Source organism: Tursiops truncatus, chromosome 7, assembly GCF_011762595.2.
Source record: "Tursiops truncatus isolate mTurTru1 chromosome 7, mTurTru1.mat.Y, whole genome shotgun sequence".
In the NCBI taxonomy this organism is placed as follows: Eukaryota; Metazoa; Chordata; class Mammalia; order Artiodactyla; family Delphinidae; genus Tursiops; species Tursiops truncatus.
The window spans coordinates 26,993,247-27,019,143 of NC_047040.1; the positions used below are offsets into that span (position 1 = coordinate 26,993,247).

A 25,897-nucleotide genomic window follows, 5' to 3' on the forward strand; every position below is an offset into this window, starting at 1 on the left:
CGTGGCGCAGGGGCCCAGTTGCTCCGCGGCACGTGGGATCTTCCCGGACCAGGGCTCAAACCTGTGTCCCCTGTATTGGCAGGCGGGCTCCTAACCAATGCACCACCAGGGAAGCCCCAAGAAAGAGTCTAAATGACATTTTTTGAGTGCCTGGATACATCCTTGCCTGAGGCAGATACTCCTGCCTAGTTGGATACTTGAGCCAATAAATTTGCTTTTATACTTAGGCCAATTCGAGTTTCTGTCACTTGCAACAGATAGCATCCTGCTAATACAGTAGTGAGAGGGCCTGACACATAGTAGGCATTCAGCAAATAACTGTAGCCTTCTCTTCTAATTTTTCTTTGGTTGGATTGAGGAATTTATATTAGATTAGATTAGATCATATTATATATTATGTTTTTTTTCCAGAGAAGAAGAAACAATCTGAAACTATCAGTTAGGTGACAAGCAACTTTATTTTGCAAAACAATCACTATACAGCAACAAATACATTTGCAAATTTTGCTTGAAAAACATGAACTAACTACAACCAGCCATTGAAGAAATGCCTTTCTATGGTAACAGGCTCTAGAATTATCAGAAGAAAGAAACCCCCCACAGATTTGTAGCGGCATGTTGGAACCTTGGAATCCCAGCATACAGAGTATACTTTTTGTTGATTTTTTTTTTCTTTTTGCTAAAGTTGAAGTAGATCTTCATGATTGACATTTTAGGAGTCTAAAAATAAGCTTTTTCCTGCCAGGGACTTGGCCTCAACCTACATACCCAGGCTAAAAATCCTAGGTGTTAAAAAACAAACATCAATGCTAATTTTAGCACATCAGTCTTTGAAGGAATGTGTAGAATTTGCCTTTCCAAGCCATGGATCTATCTTTTCTGGCCACTTAGACCATGAATAGTTTATTTTCCTCCTTTCTGTGGCATGAAAAATAGGAGAAAATACTATACTTGCAGCTATGTCAGAATCAACCACATTGAGATTATTTCTTTAATAATATTGACATATTTTGGCTGATGACCCATTCCCTGCTCTATAACTATATGAGTGTGTGGAGAAGGTCAGCTACCATCAAGTACATCTTTCCATTTAACCAAGTTCTCTCTTCAGCCTTCTTCAGTGATACCTAGTTAGTGTGACACAGGTGTCTTGCTTGTGGGTGGGATTTTTAGCCCATCACCCTGCTGGAACTCAGCAGGAGAATCCAGAGAGAGTTGGTTCCTAAATGAACATGGCCTTTGAGACTCATCATGGACTCGGATCTCTCCTGCATCATTGTAAAGTACCCAATTATTGGTTGCAGGTGACCCAGAGAGAGTGAGTGGGCCTTTTAACTCTTCACAGCTCTGGATTACTTATGTTTCCTTAAACAGGTTCTCAAAGGCTAAAGCCAGAGAGAAACTGGCATTAATAGATCTAGAATTGGAACTATGAAGCCTTAATTTCTAGATCAGCGTATGGATGTCCCCACAAGAGTGGTGTTCAAAAAGCTTAATTTGTGTCGTTAATCTTGAGTGTAAAGGCAAGATGGGTTCCACCCCTTATCCCCATAAGAAGACATTTAGCCTGTGTTTCTTTCTTCTACTTGTACAAATTATCAGGTTCATTTTGTTAACTTTTTATAAAGAATTTGTATTTCCATACAAAGCAAGGGCATTTATTCATTATAATTTTGCTGTGATTTGAAGTAAACATTTGTTTTAATGCCAAATCTTATAACTTGGTACTTTATATAATCTTTATTTTAGACATGTATTTGTAAGAAACAATTTTAATATGTAGATCATGTTTACTTATTCTTAATGCTTATAAAAAATTTAAACCAGGTTGAAAAAAAATACTTGTTTCACAGGTTAAAACTGTTCTAACCAGCTGTTAACTTCAGCTTTAATCACTATCTAACACTACCAAACACATAAGAAAATACTGTTAAGTCTCCACACTCCTATTCTTTCTTCTCCTATATTCTGGTGCATTTCAAGGGAAGCTGATGAATAAAATGCCCAGATGGGACAAATCAAACCTCACAGCAATAATTAGGCAGAAAACAGACACATCCACAGTCCTAATCAGTCATTTCTAAATCTTTGTCCTATAAAATAACTGATCTATAAATAGTTTCAGAAATGTTTGCCTACGCAAAACCTCTTAGTTGAGAATGAATGGTGCACTTTTGCTCCTAGAGTTTCTTTTATGGAAGTCGCATTGGTTGTAATTTCCAACGGGTCACAAAATGGCACCCGCGTCTCTGTCTTTGCATCCCTTGGCTTCTTTCTTAGATGCTACTATACTAGCTTGTTGCCTCAGTCCATATTCATCATTTTTTTCCTTTATATTCGAGAACTGATTTGGCTCAAAGGAATCAAACGCCTACTGGACCATTTGCCTTTAACTGTTCAGATCCAGCCTACCATCCCTGAGCAAGAAAAAGAACAGATAAAATACTAGAAAGCATCCATCTAGCCTGGTAACCCACTGCCTTATTCAGGCTATTGACTATTTCATTGCTTATTCATAAATTTAAGATGAATGATTTGTAAAGTGAATTAATTAATAGATTTGTGATTTCTAGACCGCATCTAAAGTCAGAATGGTATTATCTACTGATAAATAATAGTGTTCCTTTACAGAGTACAATGTTGGAGTTATGAAAAAACTGATTTAGATATCTGCATCTCCAATATGTTATAGCTATAGCTTCTCAAAATACCGTATTTTTCCCTTCTGATCAAGGGATCTTTGGGTATGGAGGTCAAACATTTTCTATCAGATAATTTAATAAACAGGTACTATTTGGAAGAATGGGATAACATGCCCCCAAATCCCACGGTTAGTTTCAACTTTAGCAAATGGAAAAAAAAAGAAAAAGAAATCTTAAGAAGTCTGTTTCATGAATGATTACAGGAATAAAACCCAAACTATCCTGTGATTCAAAATAAGATAAATCCATAATCTTACACCAACAATCTGTAAACCCTTTTATGTATAACTGGACCCACCCCCACAAACTCCATGTTGGTGAAAGCAAAGAAAAACAAATTTTTTCTAGCATCACGGGAGAGACTTGTATCTGGCACTAAAACAGGGTTACAGCTTTGAGTTGTTACAGAAAGCAACTTCATGCTAAAACTTTTTGTCTTTTTAAACTTTTTTTTAATAGGGAAAGAACCCTGCTAACACCTACTTTCACATACCTAAAACTGCAACACCAAAGGGTGCAGGAGACACAGATGCTGTGAATAAGGAAGTATAATATTCAAGTATATGAGGAAGTATCACAAATGGCCACAGAGAAATATATATATATTTATATCTATAATACTGTATCAAACAGATGGAAAAGGGGTGTGAAACTGGTAGTGTGTACACAAATCTAGCTGATCAACCAACGTTCTAATCAGACACGAGTCCACCCTAATGAAAGTGCTTCATTCCTAAGAGATGCACTTTATACCACTTCCTCAACCACAGCTCAAATGCGTCGTAACTATTTCTTAATTAGTTAAATAATTTATTGGATTGACTTATACTCTGATATAATTATCCAGGTCCCAAATGTTAATAACTTAATTGAATCTTTCTTCCCATTTATACAAAATAACGCTTTAAAAAAAACTTATTTCTTACATGCTCTTCCCTTCCTGCAATCAGACTCCTTGATTTAATTTAACCTGTAATAAGTTACAATGGGCAGCTTTTTATCTTTTCACCCAGCAACAAAATAGTGAAATGAGCAGCTTGGATTTTAACAAGGCCTTTCAGGATGTAGTGGATAGCCTTCAGGCACATGAAAGGTAGAAATGCAGTTTTTAAAATAATATTACTCCATGCAAAACAGAGCAGAGCAAAAATAATTGTCCAATTGTACTCATGTAAAGCCAGTATCTTCCTTTTACAAATGGAAATCAAGTCAATTTCTGCATATACTATTCTTTTTTAATATAAAATTGTAACAATTACTACAGTTTGGGAATGAGATTATTTATTTTATGGTTTGTAAAGAATGAATATAACACCTGCTCAGAGCCCACTCCTGCCAAGAGCTCATGCCTAAATAGTATTACTTCAATGCTAAACAAGAAATATTCACAAGCCCTGCTTAGCGAGTGCGGCAGTGACATCCTCGGCCAGGGTGGCAAGCTGGGGGGATTCGAGCAGGTTGATGCTTCCAGAAGAGGAGACGTTGCTGAGTCGTCGGGGGGATGCCACGCTGGATCTGCCTGGGGACTGCGTAATGATCTCAGCCCCGTGGTCCACACGGGCCTTAGCATGCTCTCTGAAGTTCAACTTTTGGCTGTCAATCTGTTTAAGACAAGCATCAGTCCTCGTTAACTCAAGCATCTTAACTGTTGCTTAGCTCTTTCTCTATATCCCAGAGCTGACGTTCATGTCACTTCTATCCAGCTCTACCATCCCTACTTCTAGATGTCCAGGCCTTCAATTTGGGACCCATTTTGATGAAGAGTATTTCAGAAGGATTTTTTAAAAAGGCAAGATCGGCTCAGGATCTTGTTTCTTACCTTGACATTACCACCTCCGGGTACGTGGTGAGCATTGTCAAGTGAACCAACTTTAGCTTGGGCCTTTTCTTTGAAATCCAGTTTCACACTCTCAATTTTCACACGCCCACCACCTACGTAGGAGAGGAGAAAGGCTTTTAAATGCCTTGCTAAAATTAAATCTTATATTTGTGGTGACTAGTTCCCCAAAATGATTATAGTAGGTAGACCATGGCAAATGACAAACTTAATGAACTCTACTATCCCTCCGACCATGGATGTGAAAGGAATCTTTTAGATTTCTAGACTATACCATTTTCCCCACACCATCTACGGTAGTGACATCCTTTTTGTACCATTACGTGGATTGCTCTACATGTTAATTCCTTTCTCCTCTACTCATGTCTAACCTAAAATATCAGAGGGGTTTTTCTTGTCTGTGTGATAAAAACTCTAAAAATAACACAATGAAAGTATCATATGTATCCTTTCTCGAACTTGGCACATTTAGTCTCTTATTTCTAAGGGAGCAAATTAAATTGCAATGAAGCTCTTTAATTTTCTTAATGGTAATAGGTCACTTGTTCAAAGAACTATTAGGCTAGCAATGGAGTGCATGTGGGTAATATTACCATTTGTCAATTTTCAGCATTGATAGCTTGACTGATGAAACTGGAGTCAGGGGCTAAGTTGCTTAAGAGCTTCCATTTTAATTAGCAGATGGAGTGATAGGAAGAGACTCTCAGGAGATCCCATTCTTTTCCAGATGCCATAGGACCAATGTGACTCTGACTTCGATCTGATAATACTGAGACGGAGTTTTGACCATGCCATTTCCTTAAATGCTAATTAGTCTGAAACTCGAGGATCTGCTGATAGATGAGAGTGCCATGAGCCACCCTTCTGTGGCACTCCCCATTTCTGCACACCTTTCTCAGGCTTAGGGATGTAAGGAGTTCTACATTGAGTTGTCCTTTAGCCTGTTCTTGAGCCTGTCTGCTGATGTCTTTGACCTGGAAGGAAGCTGGATTAGATACCTTTACCTGTCTCCACCTAAGGGATTAGCTTTGACTTGCATTATTAACTTGGTTTTGGCGCTATGCATTTTTTTTGCAAGGCCAGTGGTAAGCCACGTGACCCTCTACTATCATTGCATCTCTCTTGGGATTTTGATTTGGGAAGAATACCTGAGGGACTCTATGGAAACATGGAAGAGATTTTTCAATTTTGGACTCTTGCTGCTTATTTATCTCTGTAGACGAGAGAAAGTTCTGTTAAAACTTTACAGGTCTCTTAGGCCTGTGGTGTTTTTCTCATGTGATACCTGGACATTTATATTAACACCCAATTACCTGGCCAGGGGCCCCTTGAAATTGTGTGGTGTTACTGGATTAAATTTTGAAGATTCATTCATTCTCCTCCTGAAGGCTTAGGATGTACATGATGTTATTTAACTCATGCTTACAGAAGACATGTAGTTGTCCTTCCCTCAAAAGATGCATAACTGCAGGAGTGTTATCCTTCCAACATTTTACTTGGCCCCATGGGTCTCACTTGTTGGTTGTTACAGGATTAGTGTGATTCATAAAACATAATTATATTGGTTAGAGTCTAGAAGATGTTGAGCTTTCAGCTACATGAGATCAACTTTCTTAGGATCTTACTTTTCTATTTTTTGGTGGCCTCTGATAGAAATTGTCTTTTCAAGTTTTCTTTTATGGTTATATGTTGTGTCTATGTAACCTTGTTAAAATTTTTTTGAACTGTATTTTGAGAGAGAGAGAAAAAAAAATAACAATGTAACATTGACCCAAAATATATTCAGAAAAGGAAGACTGAGAAGTCTACTTCTGTTGAAGTCCTACTAGGTATTTTTACGTAACTCTTAGAGAAGCCCATTTGAATTCAGACATCTCTGCCTTTGGTTCTGAAAAATTCTGGCCCCCTCAGGAGCAGTAACTGCAGAAGACTATAATCCCCATCAAGCTTCATATGTCCCGAAGTGGAGTCCACAAGACCGGATATTTCAATTTGTGGCTCCAGGTATCAAACTGTTTCCTTTATTTTCTCCTTAGATATTCCACAATCCAAAGTAGCTTTGTGAAAAGCTTGCTATTGACACGGATCATTGTGCTAATACATCTTTATGAACTTAGTCACCTGGTTCATTTATTACGAAGTAAGAGCTAGATTTAGAAAAAGGTGGGAGTCCATGACAATAGCCTTTTATGACCAGTAAAACATACACAGAATATTTTCTTATCTGTATAAGATTTTTCTGTGCATCAAGACCCCAGGTGAATTTAACTAAATGTATACTTACTGTCTGGAATGAAAGAATCCGATATTGTCTTTTGTATTCTGGAAGAAAGTAGGCAGTGTAGCCAAATACTTCTATCATACTGTTGGCACAGTACAAAGTCAACTAAATGTTTGTAGACTTAAGTAATAGATGGGGGGTTGTGAAGATACCCACATGGGAACATATCCCTGCTGTTTCCTAAATGACAGAGAGCTAATTCCAGGGTAGCAATTCTGAAACCAGGAATGGAGATTCCTTACTCGTAGTTTCTAACTCCTTGACTTGCCTTATGAACTCCCTTTGCCAAAGAGAAGCCCAATTTCTAGATATGTTTCCAGTTCGTTTATCTATTTTGAAACATATCCTATCTACCTTTGTTTTTCAACTAATAAATTCTTCTTAATAACCTCCTGGTCAGAAATCTCATTGGGCTCAATTATTCTTATACCTTGTTTTGATAACATTTGAGACAATGATTAATGGGAATAACCTATTACCTGGTTTAATTAAGATGCCAAGCATAGATGGTTAAAACCAATTGCTTCCTCTTGTCCTTCAATGGTATATATAAATTGTGTCAAAATATTCTCAAGAAAATTTACAAATTTGACAGTTGTCCATTATTTACATATGCATGGAGGTGGATTTAGCAAAAACATAATACATGATACTCAGAAAAAGTGACTCATAATACATTAGAGGGAATTAAAGAGGGAAAAATCCCCAGCAAGATGAGTAGAAATTCTACCTTAGAGCATCAGTCTTATGAGATATTCTAGAAAAACAAGAAGTCCATGGTCAAATAAGTTGGGGGAGACATTGCATTCTGAGGATTCACAATACTTATAGACCTGGATCTGAGAAATTCAGCAGAAAAGTTAATTTTTTCAGCTTTGCTTAAGCACAATCCTTTTTTCACATAATGCAGAAAAACAATTTCTTGAAAAATCTTTGGAAGTGCTTCTTTCAGTGTATGTATTATGTATAAATACATGGCCCAGTGTATTTTATAGACTATATATTTCCAACGAGCTCCAACATGCATGTTGCGTACATCGAGATAAACGCATCTCATGTACCTTTTAATTTTTATTTATTTATTTAATTTTATTTTTTTGTCTTTTTCTCTCTTTTTTTTTTTGTACCTTTTAATTTTTAACATGTCCTATGATACGTGGCCTGTGTGTGGTTACTAAGTTTACTTGTCCAAGTGAAGATGCCTTGAAATTTCTCATGTAAATTTCTATTAATAAAAGCATGACGTATCAGGATTTGGAAAAGTCCTTCCAATTAGATATTTCACAGCAACACAAATTTCACTTGTCAATTTCTTGAATCCAATCTAATATCTCCCAGACTACTAAAAAGTACGGATTTACCTGGCCTGTGGCGGATGTTTTTCAGAGAGCCGCATTTGGATGTCACGTGGCTTAGGTCTATCTTCTTGGTGACAATCTGTACCTGTGTGAACCACATAAAATGTGCTTAAAATAGTTTAGACATAAACAACCCCCAAGATCATACGTCAAATCTAGAAACATATCCAAACTCACAACATACAACAACATATACATACAAATGGGAAAACACAATCTTCCATAGATCCTCCCACATGTTTGGTTGGAAAGAAAAACCAAAGTGAAGGAAAATCCTAGAATAGAAGATTTTATTAGCAGAAAACAGATCATGCCCCAAGGGGATAGAAACACCTGGATGCATACGGCAAGCTTCCACCCAGAGAACAAAGCCACGTGTCAAACCTTTCCATAAGCAAAGAGCCAAGTGAAGAGAGAAATTATGCTTTAAAAAGTGATTTTTACATAAAAGTGACCAACTTTGCTCATAGAAACAAGAAGCCCAACACTGCTTTAAGATAACAAGAAGAAGAAAGCTCTAAACATGCTTTTTTAAAATACTATTGTCATGTCTTGGCTAAATGGAATTTTTATTGCACACCAAATTATCAATATAAAATGACAGCATTTTTTCTTCTTTGTGTCTTGTTGAAATTATTTCATCTCCCAATATTTGAAACAGTGCTTTCCAAGTGTGGTTCCTGGTCCATTTGCATCAGAAATACATGGGAATTACTTAATTGAACACTGGAAATGGCGTCAGGGAATCTGCACATTTGAACAAGTGATTCTTCTCTAGGGGAAAGTTTCAGACTACTGTTTTGGAGGTTGGAAGCTCCCTTACTTACTTTAGAGATCATTAGTTATCTCAATTTATCCTTTTCCATGTAGGTGTTTTGACCGGCAGCACCCGTAGTAGAGGGCAGCTGGGTCTACCCTCTGATACCCTCAAATTATTTCCTAGGACCAAGATTGCTTCTGTGAAAGTACCACATGGTGTGAGCTTACAGTCAGGGCAACAGGAAGGAGGGCAACCTTGTCAGTGTAAATGCTGAGCCTGAAGCTTAGCCCTGCACCCTGGAAAGAGCCCAGAAAACCTTGCTGTGGTCCTCCCACATGGCATATTTTCACACCCAGTGGAGCTACTCTGAACATCAGGCGACAGCTCCTGCTAGAAGGCACTTGCTTGTCTCTCCTTTCACTGCTTGACTCCATCTCTGCCCAGTTGAGGAGCAAGGAACCAAGAGTTATTAGATAGGTGAGAATTCCGGATTTGATAATCTATAAATTACCTGAGTCACAGACGGTCAGAATCTGAAGTTTAGGTGACAGGATCTGTAGTATAGAGAGTCACCCAGTTCGCCTTTTTTGTTATTCTAATTTTACAAAGAACCATGCTTTCTTTAGCTTGAGTTTGCCTGTTTCAACTCTTCCTCAACTACATTTGAGAAACACGGATTCATCTTTCCCTTTCTCTCATAGGATATTATTTTCACTCAATTTAAGAGACAGGAAAAAATTCCATCAAGACAGAGTATACTGGGACTTGAATCTTTTCACTGAATTACAGATGAGCCATGCTTCACCAGTTCTGTATTATTCCAAATGATAGCCCAACTCTCATGAATAATGAAGCACAAAATATTGACATTATACACTTTGGGTGCTTTCAAGTACATCAGACTTTGCCCCAAGAGTAACTTAAATGGAGCTAGAAAAGTGTGTGCACAGCTGACTTTTACAGGGGCGTAGAGACAGCATGAGAAAATACCTTGAAGCCAAAGGCCAGCAAACAAATTGGCAAGTGAGGTGGGTTTTCCATCTCCCCGAAAACCATGGCGTACCCCATTAAAAAAGCAAGAATTCGCCAGTGATCTTAGAGGGAAGGATGGGAAGGTCATCACCAAAAATGCAAGGTTGACAAGCTCCCAAACCAGGGGGACGTGTGGAGCAGCAACAAGAAGGGGGGAGTGTGTTGGGAGGGAGGCAGGAAAGGAGACCAAGTGCCTGCTGTGCAGATGGCTCCACACAATCAGGACGGCTCCTAACAGAAGCTTCTACTTACATTTCCGCCCCCAGCAGAATGTTTGATGTTATCCCTGGAACCACATCTGGACTGAACCTTGCTAAAATCAATCTTCTGGTTTAAAATCCTAACCTAAAAGGAATTGGAAGTAACTTCACTGTGCATTTTTCTTTCAATATGCTGGGTACAGGGAACCAGAAATGGGCAGCACCAGAGGCTCCAAACTCCCTTCCACCTACGTAATCATTTAAGAGAAAAAACTAACACTGAAACTGAAGAGCAGATCTATCATATGAATATGAGCCCCTTTTCTCCTGCACCCCGCTCCCCCAAGGGCCAAATGCTTGAGAGCCTTAGATATCCCAGCCGTAGGCTGCTATAATCTGGAAACAATATAGGAAAAGAAAAATAAAACTTGAATTATCTGTGAGGAGGAGGCTTCTGATATTGTGGGCAACACTGGGACTCAGGTCCACTCTCTGGAAGGGCCAAGATTGTAGTTCAGCCCAGGATCCTGAAGGATACACCAGTGCCCTTAATCCCCCTTAATCCCTAAAGGGTCACCCATCACAATTGTGAATCACCTGGTACACTTGACTTGACTATGATTGGTCCACATAGAACAGGTGAGGTTCACATTGGTCTGGCTGAATGCTACAGGTGAGGGTTCTCATTCATCCAGGGGAAGAAGCCCCGGTTTCCCAAGACGGTCAACAAGGAGGCTCTGGGCCTCCTCTCCTGAAAGGATTTATGATTCCCTTGCTGGTCTGGCTCAGTAGCCTTTTGAAAGGCCTCTCTCTGACAACTGCTCATAAATAGCCCTTATTCTTGGATTTGGTGTGAAAGCATTATTTCCGTCTTTAGAGGGGAGAAAACCAAGGACCATTAGCTAGCTGACTTGTACTGAGTCATGAACAGGTAGTCCAGGCCTTGGTTGGGCCCAACAGATATGAGGTTAGGTGTTCTATTTCTATTTTCAGCAAGTCCAGTACTCACCTTGAAGGCAATAGTAAATCCAGGTAATAGCAACTCCAGATCTGGAAAGATATTACTCCGGTGTAATGTAATGTGCAAAGTAATAACTCTTGTAGCTTCTTTCATGTGTTTTTGAGTTGTGCGTGTTTTGGAGGGCCAACGAGCAATGTAAGAATGGAAGGAAAGGTTTATTTTTGTTTGTTTTATCTTACTTTGGCTACAACTACCCCCCAATAGCTAAAGGGAAATCCCGTCTTTAGTGGACAATTTATCCTCTTATATATGAAAAAAAAAGCTTAATAAAATTACCCTAGATATACAGCTGTCTCTAAGACTGGTATCACATCTCTTGGTATTCGCAAAAAAGAGTAAAAAATTCAAGAGCACGTTGAATCCTGACTATTTTTAACTAGACAAAGCTTAAATTGCAGCATCTGCCTAACATTGACAAGATAGCTCGTTCCTTTCAGGAAAGTATCATTCACCGCTCTCATCGGCAGCCCAAGGGAAGGGCCTCTCGTCAAAATCTGAATTCAGAAGACGTGATGATTGGGCCACTCTCTAGGGCATAATACAAATTCCTATTAAAAAAAGGGGGGCTATCACAGAGTCTGTATCTAACCATATGTGTAGTTGCACTGTAAGAGTTTCACATAAATTGTAGATGCAGATAATGAAGTCACTAAGGGCCACTACATTTCAAACCTCACAGGTAAGTTATTTTTAGAAAGCAAATAATTTTGATTTGTTATTTCTAATAATAATACTTTAAATTATTCTCCATAAGGATCTATTTATTTTGGCAATGAAACAGAATTCATCTAAGCCATTTTTCTAATCCTTGGGGATATACAGAGTCTCATATTTCATCTACAAATTTTAATTTAGAGATCATAAGAGTACCAATCAAGTGACTCATTACCAAGTGACCAAAAGCCAAATGTTAAATCTGACTCATCTGTTGCAAAAATGGAAATTCCAAATTCAGTTATATAAATTTGTTTGACTCTAACTTTTAATCAATTGTTTGACAATTTTTATGATTTCGAAAACGAATGATTCAAACCCAAAGGGGACACATTGCCTGCATTATTTAGAGATGATTTAAATCTTAAATTCTAAAACTTCAAGGCCAACTTCAAAGTCGATTTTCCCGAGAATCATAGATTTTCTAGCGGAAAAAACTAGCTGGCCTTTTTTTTGTTTTTTTTGGTACGCGGGCCTCTCACTGTTGTGGCCTCTCCCGTTGCGGAACACAGGCTCCAGACGCGCAGGCCCAGCGGCCATGGCTCACGGGCCCAGCCGCTCCGCGGCATGTGGGATCTTCCCAGACCGGAGCACGAACCAGTGTCCCCTGAATCGGCAGGCGGACTCTCAACCACTGCACCACCAGGGAAGCCCTAGCTGGCCTTTTCTGATGGTAGACTATATTAACCCATGTTTGCTTAATTTGACATGCATTAATAACACATTCTTTACATATTTCCATAATTGAAAAAACTTCATGGTATATATATATATATATATATATATATATATATATAAAGAAGATGTTGGGGGTAGGAGTTTTTATTAATTAATTAACTAATTTTTGCTGTGTTGGGTCTTCGTTTCTGTGCGAGGGCTTTCTCTAGTTGTGGCAAGCGGGGTCCACTCTTCATCGCGGTGCGCGGGCCTCTCACTACCGCGGCCTCTCTTGTTGTGGAGCACAGGCTCCAGACCTGCAGGCTCACGCACAGGCTCCAGACGCGTGAGTTGTGGCTCACGGGCCTAGTTGCTCCGTGGCATGTGGGATCCTCCCAGACCAGGGCTCAAACCCGTGTCCCCTGCATTAGTTGGCAGATTCTCAACCACTGCGCCACCAGGGAAGCCCCATGGTATATTGCTTTTGTCTAAAATGAGGCAAAGTATGACATTCATTTTGCTTAATGGTTGAGTGGACAGAAATAAAAACCACTCTGGGCAGTGAATGTTTGATGTTCAGTAAGTTTTACACTCGAGCTTGACAACTTATATCTGAGCCATGTGACTCACATTTATGCCTTAGCAAAATTACAAAATACTTCATGCCAAATATCTCTAGGATCATTGGCAAATAACACCTTAGAGAGTTAATTCCACAAATACAGGCAGTCCTCAGCAACCATCCCATAAAATAGAAAAATAGATGACTGCTGTGAAGCATAAGGCTTTATTTCAGATTAGTTTTTTTTTATCAGAGTTGAGTTTAACTTTCTGTTCTCTGTGGATAGATTGAAATAAAAACTACTTTCTTTGGGAAGAAATTTTCATTGGACTTTTGTTTTCCTAAAGCTTATGTCAAGAAAAATTATGTTAACATCTTAGAGACTGCCTAGAAAAAATATAATGACCTTCTAATTTACAAATGAACTAATTTTCTATTTAAATGATATGAAGGAAAAATTATTTGAATAATCATTATCCAACATTAACTCTAAAGCACACTTTAATCTTTGTTAATTTCTTTCAATCAAAATTTTTACTTGCTCTATTAATGCAAAGAATATGACAACCTTTCCTCCTGCACACTTCATAGTGGAAGTGAAATGTATCATTGTATCAATCAACTGGATCATCCTCCTAAAACTCTGCCTTATTCAAAATTCTACAAACTCCCTATTTCCTATTAAATGCAACAAAACTTTTAGCCGGGCAACCAGGGTTTGTAGCAATTCTGATTTTTGAGTCCTCTCTTAATACTTTACATTTCATCCAGACTGTATTCTAGTCCATATTAAGGGCCTTGTTACATTTTCAGGTTCACCCCCATGCTTTCTTCATGTTCTTACCTCTTGACAGAATGCCCTCTTTCCAAGTTTAGTCTGTAACAGATCATCCTTCAAGGCTCAGCCAAACCAGTCCCTCGAAGTGGGAGGCTGGCAAAAAAGGACTTTATTCTCATGGGCATACATTGATTACTTGTATGCACACACCACTGACTTTTCATTCATATAAGGGTCTTATAAGCATGAAGAGTTATAAAGAACAGGTTAATGTAATTGAATAATTAATCAGAATTATTTAATTTTAATTAATTCTATGTATTCCTCCACAATGTTAGGAAAGAACAGAATAGTTACTTTCTGGATATTCTTGATGTGAGTCTAGTTGAATTTTACCATAATGGTTCAATTGAAGTGATCTGCCACTGTACTCTCTCTGCATATAAGTTTAATTGCTCCTTTAGAGAAATGAGCTTTTTGTTTTCCCCCCCAATATGGGGTTACTCTAAGAAAGAGCAGGAATACAAAATGCAGGCTATGCCTGTAGACAGGAAAAGATCTCTTACTAGAGATTAGTTGGAAATATGAAACATGAAAAATGAAAGAAAATACAATCCTAACATAGTTTTTAGTAAAACAGTTTATAAACCAGAGGCATTAATCACAGTGTCAACTTGGATTTCTTGAGCAACAGAAACTTGATTTTTTTGACACTCTCTGCTGCTGCTTATTTAAGTAAAAATATCCCCATGTCAGCTCAAGGTAGCAAGATATGGAAAGTAACTGGGAGTCTGAAAGTTTGGATTCTGTTCTCAGCTCCTTTACAATCTGGTACTAGGTCTTTCAGGTATCTTCTAGGTATGAACCTCAATTACAAGAAATTTCTTTCTTTCTCCATCCAAGGTTGTCTTAGAAAGAAATTCTTTTTGAAAGGTAGTGGACAGTGACACTCAATTGACTTCCCTTCAACTTTATGGGGAATTAAGCTTTTCCTTTGGGTTTGCATCATTTCTCAGGAAGGCTTATTAAGCTTTCCTTTATACTTGCATTATAAAAACACTTTTCTGTCTTTCCCAAAAGTATTTCCTATTCCATAACATTCAATTTTAATGAAAACTATTTAGCCTCTATAGAGTCCAGAGGTATCATATATTAAAACAAAAATATTATTATATCATATATTCCCGAAGATTGAAAGTTCTCTGGAACAGATGATGTTCATCAAATATTCATCTGTTAACAACCCTGTGCTCTGGTCAAAATGCATACAGGTATACAAACATTATAGTCCCTTCTGAATTTTAATTAACTCTACCAACACTCATCAATAATTTCTTCAAAACTAAGTATATAAATATAAACAATAAGTAAATTTCAATACACATTTTAATAGAAATAATAGTCTATGTGAAAACATACAATTCCACAGATCTCTAAGGAAAAGAATATGGAAGAGGGCCTATTAAGGCATCAGCCCAATTTTCCTGTGCAGACTGTCAAAAAGCACAGAAGGTAAAACCTTGTTGAGAAACCTTGGGGTGAATGCACAATGCTGAAAAATTTGGAAAGAACTTTTTGGTGAAACAGACATTGAGTTTAGCCATTAGAAGCACTGTTAAATATTTTAAGTGGTCTGCCCATGGGCACTGGAAGGAAAGTTATGAATATAGCAGTCATTGTGACTCATGAAAATTAACAGATAATGAGCTTTATCAAGTTCATATGCCAAAATCTTAACATTACATTTTTTTCTTTAGTTTAAAATTTTAAGGAATACTGGACCAAGTTGGTAAGAAAGTAACTTTTTGAGAGCCTGTTCAGTTGTTTGAAAACAGCCTGAGATTCAATGCTGTTCCCATGTCCTTGCTTGGTTTGTAAATGAACAGCAAACAAAAAGAGACTCTACAGGCCACAACTTTGTAAACCCAAAGTAATAATTTTTCCATAGTTTTAAATAATTAATATTTATGAAGCTTAGCTCAGTAACTTTTCATTACCTTAGAAAAGATACTTGAATTACAGTTATAAAATTCTATTGCATAAAGACAGGGTCCCTCAAAGAGAGAGAGAGGCATGGACATATATACACTACCAAACGTAAGGTAGATAGCTAGTGGAAAGCAGCCACATAGCACAGGGAGATCAGCTCGGTGCTTTGTGACAGCCCGGAGGGGTGGGATAGGGAGGGTGGGAGGGAGGGAGACGCAAGAGGGAAGAGATATGGGAACATATGTATATGTATAACTGATTCATTTTGTTGTGAAGCAGAAACTAACACACCATTGTAAAGCAATTATACTCCAATAAAAAAAAAAAAAAACCTGAGGGAAAAAAAAAAAAGACAGGGTCCCTGATCTCAAGGAGCTTTCATTTTGAGATAATGATGAATTTGAGAGCAAAAAAATGCCTTGTAATGTATTTTGGTGAAGAGTTTTTCTTCATGCTGGGCTGCATTTTACAGTGAATGGGATATTTTATTACACTTCTTATTTAGCATTTATTTGGAGGCCTAAGGAGATGGAAAGAATGGCTTGGAAAAAACTTAAAATTAAACAAAGGCAGGGAACTAGGGGAGGACAAGAAAAAACAAACAAACACTTTTTTTCTGCCTAGACTGTAGAGGCCAGGGGATGTTATTGTCATCCATTCCCCTTTTATCGTATAGTGCCCAGCATAGTCTTCATAAATGATGAAAGAATAAACATACAAATGAGAAAAGAGATCTAAATAAGCTTCAGTCTTTCTTTTTTTTTATAAAATTTATAATTTGTAAATTTGCATATATATTAATAGCACTCAGTAGACCTTCACAGTGGTGACCATCATAATTTTATATAATGAGAAAAAAATCCTGTTTTACTATAACTCATCAGTTGCCTCCAGAATTAATTCCATTTTTTCATTTGAATATAAAATTGAAAGCAACTCATTCAAGTTAGCATGTGAAAGGCCAAAAAAAGTCTCAGGATAATGCCTAAAACTTTATAAGAAAATATAAAAAAGATTCCACTCTACATTTCACACATTTCATTCTCTCCTTCCTCCTTCCCATTGCTCCTCCTTCCTCAATTACACTCCTATTTCAGAAACACTGCTTTTTCACTCAACTTCAGCTGGCCCTTTGTGGCACAAATATTTATGGAGTCTATTAGAGTACCTAAATGAATGTTTTTTGATGAGCTGCAATGCAAAAACACTGTAGAACCATGGATCTGAGAGCTTAAATTATCCACATAGTTTATTTAAATGAGGTGGTGCTATATACAGAAACAAGTATTATTTTGTTGCTTCTATCCTACAAATAAGAAAGTTGAGGGCTACCCTGGTGGCGCAGTGGTTAAGAATCCACCTGCCAACGCAGGGGACACGGGTTCGAGCCCTGGTCTGGGAAGATCCCACATGCTGCAGTGCAACTAAGCCCGTGCACCACAACTACTGAGCCTGCGTGCACTCTAGAGCCCGCGAGCCACAACTACTGAAGCCCACACACCTAGAGCCCGTGCTCCATCACAAGAGAAGCCTGTGCACTGCAACTAGAGAAAGCCCACACACAGCAATGCAGACCCAATGCAGCCAAAAATAAATAAATAAATAATTTTTAAAAATAATAATAAACTAAAAAAAAAAGTCGAGGACCAGAGAGCTCAGTATCTAAGGTCACACAATAATTTAGCAAAAAAGCTGGACCAAGAACTCAGCTCTTACATTCTGATCCAATATTCTCTCAGCCAAAATTCACTGTGGTCCCAGAGTGGGGTGTTTCTTTGGGTAATAACTGTAACAGCTTTAGGCAGTCACACTCATTCAACAAGTCACTAGAAAGAATGCATCTCTCGATGCATACAGTATACTACATTCATTCAACTTTCACTCAACAAATATGCCAAATACCTACCATATACTGAACACTGAGGACAAAACAGACCTCAGTCCTGATTTTATGGAGCTTATGGTCTAGTAGGTGAAACAAGATAGACATTAAATAATCAATTATACAATAGAATGTATAAATATGGTGAGAAGCCCTGGCTACAGTATCGGGAGTATATCAGATAGAGAAAGTAACAGAAATATTCTACTCAATATTCTGTAATAACCTATATGGAAAAAGAATCTGAAAAAAATGGATATATGTATATGTATAACTGAGTCACTTTGCTGTACACCTGCTACTAAGACAACATTGTATATCAACTATACTCCAATATAAAATAAAAATTTTTAAAAAAGAGAAAAGAACAGATGAAGGGAGACTAGTTAACAACTATTGCAGTGATATCAACAAGAGATAACATATCCTGTGCTAGGGTGGTGGAGAGTGGACTGAAAGAAATGGGTAGAATAAGTGCTGTCTGGGGCACAAAATCATTAGCACGTAAAGATGGCCAGGATATGGAATGAAGGAAAGGGAGATGAAAAGAAAACTCTTTGTTCTGATTTGTGAAACCACCTCATTAGTAACTTTCAACTATCACAAGGTGCTTTGTATACTGATCTTCATAAAGCTGACAGAGAAAAAACAAGAAACTTGTCGAAACATGTAGGAGTATTCCATATAAATCCAAGTGCCTGTAAAAAAAATCTGACCCACAGATAGAAAAAGTACCATTCATTGAGCTGTTGCTTAAATTTTTTATGCCACACATTTAGAGAAATTGTTTATTTTCTTACCTTTGTTTAAATCAAGCAGCCTAGTCCTTAAAAAGCTAACACTTTTTATTCTAAAATGTAGCTTTAGATTTAATGTAGCTTAAGGAGCTAGGTGCATTGAGATAGTTTTAAATTAATACACTTAACAAGATAGCTTTACCTATGCCTTGAGTTAAATCAACCAAGCTTACTATCTATAGTGAATCTGAGATGACATATGTTCTTTACAGTAGAATGAATTTATATTTTAGCTGAAAAGATTAACTTTATTGCTTTCTGTAAAGCTCCTCGTATCTTCAGCTAGCTTATCTATTCCATTAGGCATTGATTTGCCTCACTGAACTAAGCCCTGAGGTGAGCCTCTTTGCCAATAGAAAATTGGACTTCAACAGAAGAGATAATAGCCATAAGCACAAACCTTATACATATGGAAGAGCAATAAATGTTCAAAATGGGGCAAATAATAAAGCTTCCCAACTTGGAAAGTTGTTGAATTCCTAAGACACTATATCTTTCATTATACATTTCTTCTCCCTAATATTAGTGATTGCACAAACTTTAAAACAACAATAATAAAGCTTTTAAAATTAAATTATTTACATACAATTAAACCACTCTGAATTTTATGACAATAGAGTCTGTGCAGATAGTTTGAATTAATTAAATTAAGGTTACATCTACCAATTTACTCCCATCTTCACCAATAAGAGTTGTGTGACTTTTTTTCTTAATAACTATAGATGACATATGTCTATTATAAAACTGGGCTCCTACAGAAGGTATCAATGTTGTCTTGGTCCTCTTCAGTGATTCTGGGTTGGTCACTGTCCATTCAAATATCCTAGTATATACAATTACTATTGGGGACAACATGCCACTGGCTTCAATTTCCCCAACAGGGTGCACTTATGGATTCTCTGTCAGATAACAAGGGTCTTTAGCATATTATCTTGACAATTTCTAAGAAGCTTTAACATAAAAATTTCTCTTAGTCATTTTATAAAGTTGAACCTTAAAATCCAATCAAAATCCCCAGTTTAACATGTACAGAAAAAGACCCTTTCCTCACTCCCTGTATTTGAGAAGATCATACACTATAAGGAGGCTTCTAGGGGGATAGTGTTAAAGTGTTGACTGAAATACTTTTCCTACAAAAACAGTTCAACTGTAGTGCATCTCAATTTCCCAATTCATTTTCCTGTCTAGTTTAAATGCATTGATGCCATCTATCACAAAATAGAAGGCAAATATGTTCCCTCCATCTATTTCTTATCTTGGTGAGGAAATACCTCCTGCTTCTCCAACAAAAGTCACTTTATAACTCCACTGTTGTAGATTTTTTCCAAGTCACCTGAAGATGCCATAGGATAATTTTGCATCAGGTTACCACTTGCCTCATGGAACAAGAGATTTACTTCAAATGACATGATGATTTGAGGCTATTTTTGTTCCTTCTGTAATTTTTTGTGTCATATCTTTACTAATCCTAATTACCATAATCTCTAGGGCAGCATTAGTTCAGCTCAAACGAGTGAGACATCTTTATATCAATTTTATCAATTAACAAATATAGTAGAAGTCAATTAAAATTAGACATAGAAATATTCACAGCCAGATATCATAATGAAGTAGAAAGAGAAAATAAATAAGTCTTCATATTCTGGGCTTCGTTTAACTTAATGATTCTAGCAAAGCTGAGGCCAAAACAATTTTTTGTCTGTCTTGAAAAGTCCTTTGAATAAAATCATTTATTGTCAAATTATATCAATAATTATTCCCTTCTTATTAGATTTTCTTTTTAGTTTCAATAAAATATCTTTGAGGCACTTAATATTCCCTTGTGATTCTAAGAAGAAACAGGTTCTTTTAAGTATCAATATTTTCCAGAAGATAAGCAAGTAAACCTCACATTTAGTTAAGGAGAATACCAGGACACTGGGATATTTATAAAAAGAGAATTGATTTTAAATACACATGATAATTACTCTATTTTAGGGGGTAGCTCAAAAGAGCTAAAATAATAAACTTGCAAATTGGTACTAAATTTATTTTATTCAACTTACTCTTTTCAATTATTTATGTATAAATATAAAAATAATATGGCATTTGGATATTTCCAAAAGGCTCAAAATATTTCCTTCTCTTGGATGTGCAAAACTATGACAAAGGCAAGAGTATGAGATTTTTCGAATTACAGGCTTAAACTTGGTAGAACTATTTTTGTTTTATGCTTAAAAAGTGTTTCTTGTAGCTCATATTTTAATAACATTTTTCTATGAAAAAGCATCTTTCTGTGACTATATTATTATAGAATGTTATAGTTGTTCTGAAAATGGCATACTGAGTCCTTCGTTCCTTCTTTGGTTGATTTTTGCTTAACTCTTTGGACTTTCTTGAACAGAATCACAATGAGAAAGCAAAGAAGTCTGTTGCTAAAGGAAGAAGCAATATTAAACTTTTGTTTCAACACTGAGTAGGAGTCTTCGACAGCCTCACGTTTTGGCAAGACATTTCTTCTAAACCTGCTGAAAATACATTTTCTTTGGCATGAGAGAGGGATACCAGAAATCAGTGGCAGGAAATACAAGAGATAAGAAAAAGAGTGGAAGAAAATAATATTGAGGTTAAAAAGAAAAGCTGTTTTGGTATATTGAAAGGGCATTACAAGTTTGCTAATGTATAAAGGAAATGATTGCTTTCTCTCTTCTTTCACTAACGGATGGGTGTTTTATCTCTTCATTGACAATAAAAGTCAAACTATGGGTATATCAATATCACAAGGGAAATATTAAATGATATTTGTATTTGTATTGTATTAGTCCTTCCAGGCTAATTGCTTTGTCCAAACACATAGTGTAAAAGCAAAGTTCAGGTTAAGGTAGAACTCAAAGCCCTCTGGTTGGAAAAATATGTGAATGTTTGCTCTGAAGCTGAAGTTAAGAGTTAGTAGGTAGAATTTTACTAAGAACCCTATTCAATACAATTAATCTGAAATAGATTTTCCAGTAGAACCATATAGAACTGTCTATTAATTATCAACATGAATATTTGCCCTTTGCAATGTCTGGGCAATAGCAGCCAGAGAAGAAACTTGGGGAACCATGTTCTGATTTGGAATGAACATGGGAAAATGGTAGAAGATGTCATAGGAAATCCTTGGGGAGAAGGAAGGAGATAAAAGTGGAATTACTAAAAGATGGTCAAAGGAACTCACAGTCAGGATCTAAAATAGATCACTCAAATTCATATCAGAAGTGTAACTTTAATCTCTTAAGTTAAAATCCACAAGGCAATAGAGATACATTTAGAAAAGATCTGTTAGGTAGTCAACTAAAAGATTCTCTTATACGGTTAAATCAATTTTTATCTAGTAACGACCACAAGCCATATGATTTCCATCATATTTCATAAGCTATCTTTCTCAGATAAGACCCATACCCTCAGCAATAAATCATAACCTGTAACGCTTTAAAACCTCCATCTCCCTTTTGTTTCAAGAACCGTTAGCCTATAATATGAGGATGGCAACATAATAAGTAACGGGATTTTACTTTGGCAGCAAATACGTGTGTTCATGTGATTCTTACCTGCCCCCCTTTAGGCTGGTATTTGATGTTCTCTGTCGATCCAATTTTGGATTTGACATTCTTCAGGTCTGGCAGTGGTTGGTTGATAAGCCGAAGTTGCTTGGGAGTAGCAGGAGATTTTGGAGGCGTACGTATAATGGCAACTTTCTTCTCACTGGGCACCAAGATGGCAGACTTGGGGGTTCCTGGTGTGTGAGGGGTCCTGGGGTAGCTAGGGGTTCCAGGAGTGCCTGGTGTGCGTGAAGAATAGCTTGGTGGGGTACCAGGAGTGATGGCGGTTGATCCGGGGGTAGTGGGTGTTGAAGTGCCACTTTTTCCTGCTCTGCGAATTGGCTCTGACCCTATATTAACAAACAAAACAGAACCCAAACCACAGTGTCAGAAAGTTCTCCTCGAGACACCCCCCTTCCCATCCATTGTTAGAACTCATAATTCATTAAATTTCTAAAGGGTTTAGAATATTTATGAATGACAGCAATGCTCGAAAAGGTGAGAACCTCCTATTTTTAGGCCCATAAACTGGTGACATTCTTTTGATTCTATCAATGTGAAGATAATACTTGGGTTTTCCTGATTTATTTATTTATTTATCTATCTATCTATTTATTTATTTATTTAGCGGTACGCGGGCCTCTCACTGTTGGGGCCTCTCCCGTTGCGGAGCACAGGCTCCGGACGCGCAGGCTCAGCGGCCATGGCTCACGGGCCCAGCCGCTCCGCGGCATGTGGGATCTTCCCGGACCGGGGCACGAACCCGCGTCCCCTGCATCGGCAGGCGGACTCTCAACCACTGCGCCACCAGGGAAGCCCCTGATTTATACTTAATTCTCATTATGAATGTGTCAAAAGTATTTTCTTCTTGTGTGATCATTTAGGCATATGGACCTGCCTTTAGTTGGAAAAACAGTCTGCACTTAACGTTCTTTGTGGGCTCATATTTACTGAAGAGTCTTTGAATGACATGCAGAACACTTGTTCTTTTGTGTAGTAAGTTTATTCCGAGATCCAGGTGGATACACAACATAAAATTGTATATTTAGATCACATGCTTTTGGCCTGCATAGAAAATTATTTAACTCTAAAAAAAAAATCTAGTTCTCTCCTTAGAAAAGTGGGATGTTATAAAAATTTATTCACAGTGAATCTTGTACCTGATTGTGTTTGCAAATATTTCCTTTACAAGGAAATATATCTTAGCTCTTATTAGAAAAAACAAAACAATTTCTTTCCTTAGAAAAGTAGGGTGTTGTAGCAATATGTTCACAGTGAATCTTGTGATTGCGTTTTCTCCCATACTTCCATTACTAGTTTGCAGTTTGGAGTCAAATCAATAATCCTTCACTGTCTATTAATAATAAAGATATTGTGAGGTGTATTTCTTTGCCTCAACTTGATGTTAACCTCATTTTATCATTTAACTCATTTCCCCTCATTTTCCTATGCTATGTTTCTCACATTATTTTTTTAATGTGGGTTTAAATGCCATTTCAAATGCTTTTTTGAAAGAATAATGATATAAATGAGGATACACCTTAACAGATTTCAAAGCACTTTTGTGAATACCGAACATTTGATAACCAAACATACACACACGCAGTAGAGGCAGCTCTTATTATGTCTAACTTAACAGTAAGGACATTGAGCTTCATGTACCCAGATGATACTAAATGCTAAGCCAGATATGATATTTAGCTTCTTAACATTTGTTGAACTTTCTCTTAACTCTAAAAATCTTTTGTCTAAAATAATACATTGACTCCAATAATAGAACACTGATTTACATTGTTTACATTTATTATACAAATTCTTTCACTTTTTAAAATATTTTATAGAAGGGCATGATTTTTATTTTTTACTACTGAGTATGTAACTTTGTAAAATCAATGAATCTTCTGGAAATTTTGTAGAGGATAAAGATATAACTCATTAATTTTAAAATCAATGAAGTAAAAGGGATCATAGAGTCATCTGATGTAATTAATCATCAGTGCAGAAAGTTCTTCCTGAGAAAGGAGAAAATTAATCTTTGCTTAAATATTTACAAGGAGTGAGCTCAAGAGCGCTTCTGATAGAATTGTAGTCTGCAGACAAAGTAAATCTACCCATTGGTCTAGACTCAGTCTCCTGGATAACCAGAATAATTTTACTTCCTCTCTCAGTGAACAGTTTTCACATATCAAGGCAAAGTTGCCCCGTGTCCTTTTGGTCTTTTAGTAAAAGGGCATGACATGGGTAGACTATTCAACTGGCAATATGAAATGGGATTTGAGAAGAGTAAAGTGATAAATTAGTGATTTTTATTGCTTTCCACAAATATGACATTTCAAGACCAGGATAATACAACCACATTCAACTTGTCTTTCTGTAGATTCCTGGCTATAACATTTGTTTATGGAGGTTTTGATGTTGGTTTGAGTCAGTCACTATGTCCTGAAATATCTCTTCAGAAATTTATTTCTTCCTCAAATGTATTCTCCATCACGTCATCACTTTTAAATAGCTCAGGTCTTTTGGGGAGAGGGATCATCTCTGTATTATTTGCCGCTCTACCTAACACTGGTGTCTTTTATGGGGCCTGAACACAGCAGGAGCTTAACATATTTTTTTTTAATGGTATGAATTTGATTCAGAATTTATCCAAGTGTGCTGAGGTATTTTTCACTTCATGGAGACCGAGTTAAAGCAATAATCTGGATGTGCATAACAATATTTACTAAAAGAAACATTTGTGTAAAAGTAAGAGTTATTTCTATACCCCCAGAAAATGCCTTTAAGTTTTGAAAAAGTAAAGGAGGAAGGTTCTGTGTTATATCTGGAGAATGAGAAAAAAACACAAGTATTAAGAAGCTCTTAATGCTGCTGTTCAATAGATATGATCAATTTTTATTGTAATAAATTATGTTCTAGTCATCAAAAATGACAAATTTGACTGTTTCTTATTAGTTCTGAAATGGAGAAGATTAAATTAAATTACTAAAACGATTTTAAAAATATTTATGGGGCTTCCCTGGTGGCGCAGTGGTTGAGAGTCTGCCTGCCGATGCAGGGGACACGGGTTCGTGCCCCGGTCTGGGAAGATCCCACATGACACGGAGTGGCTAGGCCCGTGAGCCATGGCCGCTGAGCCTGCGCGTCCGGAGCCTGTGCTCCGCAATGGGAGAGGCCACAGCAGTGAGCAAAAAAAAAAAAAAAAAAAAATATTTATGAGTTACTCTCTGACACTATGTTCTTATTTATCTTGTCATCTCTTCAGTGACAATGTCTTTCCCTCCTCTTGGGCTGAATGAACTTCCTGCATAGCACTTTCTTTCAAATCTTTTCAATAGCTGTACAAAATGCTAGAATATTCCTGTGTGCAGTTAAGGAGATGATCGGCAAATGGGAGGAGGCAAACTGCTTGTTCTGCTAACTGTCCCTATGCCTTTTAGCTATTGCTATGTAGAGCTAAAATAGACCCTACGTCCTAGATTATCAGAGTATCCTTTATGTTCACTGCCAAATAATACAATGTTGTATGCTTATGAGCATAAGTAAAGGTAAAAAGTCAAGGTAGAATTGGCTCAGAACATAAAAAGCAATTTGTATACAGATACATTTTAAAAGGCAGAGTACAGTGGCTCAAAGATGTGGATTTATGTAAGAAAGTGTCATTTTGCTTCCATGGCAACAAATACAAGCATAATTCAAGGTGTGTTTGGGAAGCACTCGGGCCTTTGTGTTGGCTCAACATCCCTGGGGTAATTGCTGATGCTCAATTC

The 25,897-nt window shown here is 37.1% G+C and overlaps 1 protein-coding gene across 27 annotated transcripts in view; it reads right to left on the bottom strand.

Moving 5' to 3' along the window:
- Positions 1–439: 439 nt before the first annotated feature.
- The window catches only part of MAP2 (microtubule associated protein 2), a 265,271-nt gene continuing 239,813 nt past the window's right edge, over positions 440–25,897 (bottom strand). For 13 of the 27 annotated variants that reach the window (XM_073807315.1, XM_073807310.1, XM_073807323.1 and 10 more), the window contains 5 exons: positions 22,140–22,480; positions 10,223–10,315; positions 8,182–8,263; positions 4,522–4,634; positions 440–4,303 (listed from right to left, as the gene is read on the bottom strand). In XM_073807315.1, the coding sequence (XP_073663416.1) occupies positions 4,088–4,303; positions 4,522–4,634; positions 8,182–8,263; positions 10,223–10,315; positions 22,140–22,480 (845 nt within the window). In that variant the 3' untranslated portion in view covers positions 440–4,087. The remainder of the gene's footprint in view (positions 4,304–4,521; positions 4,635–8,181; positions 8,264–10,222; positions 10,316–22,139; positions 22,481–25,897) is intronic. The other 14 variants (XM_033859830.2, XM_033859827.2, XM_073807321.1 and 11 more) reach the window with 3 other exon arrangements.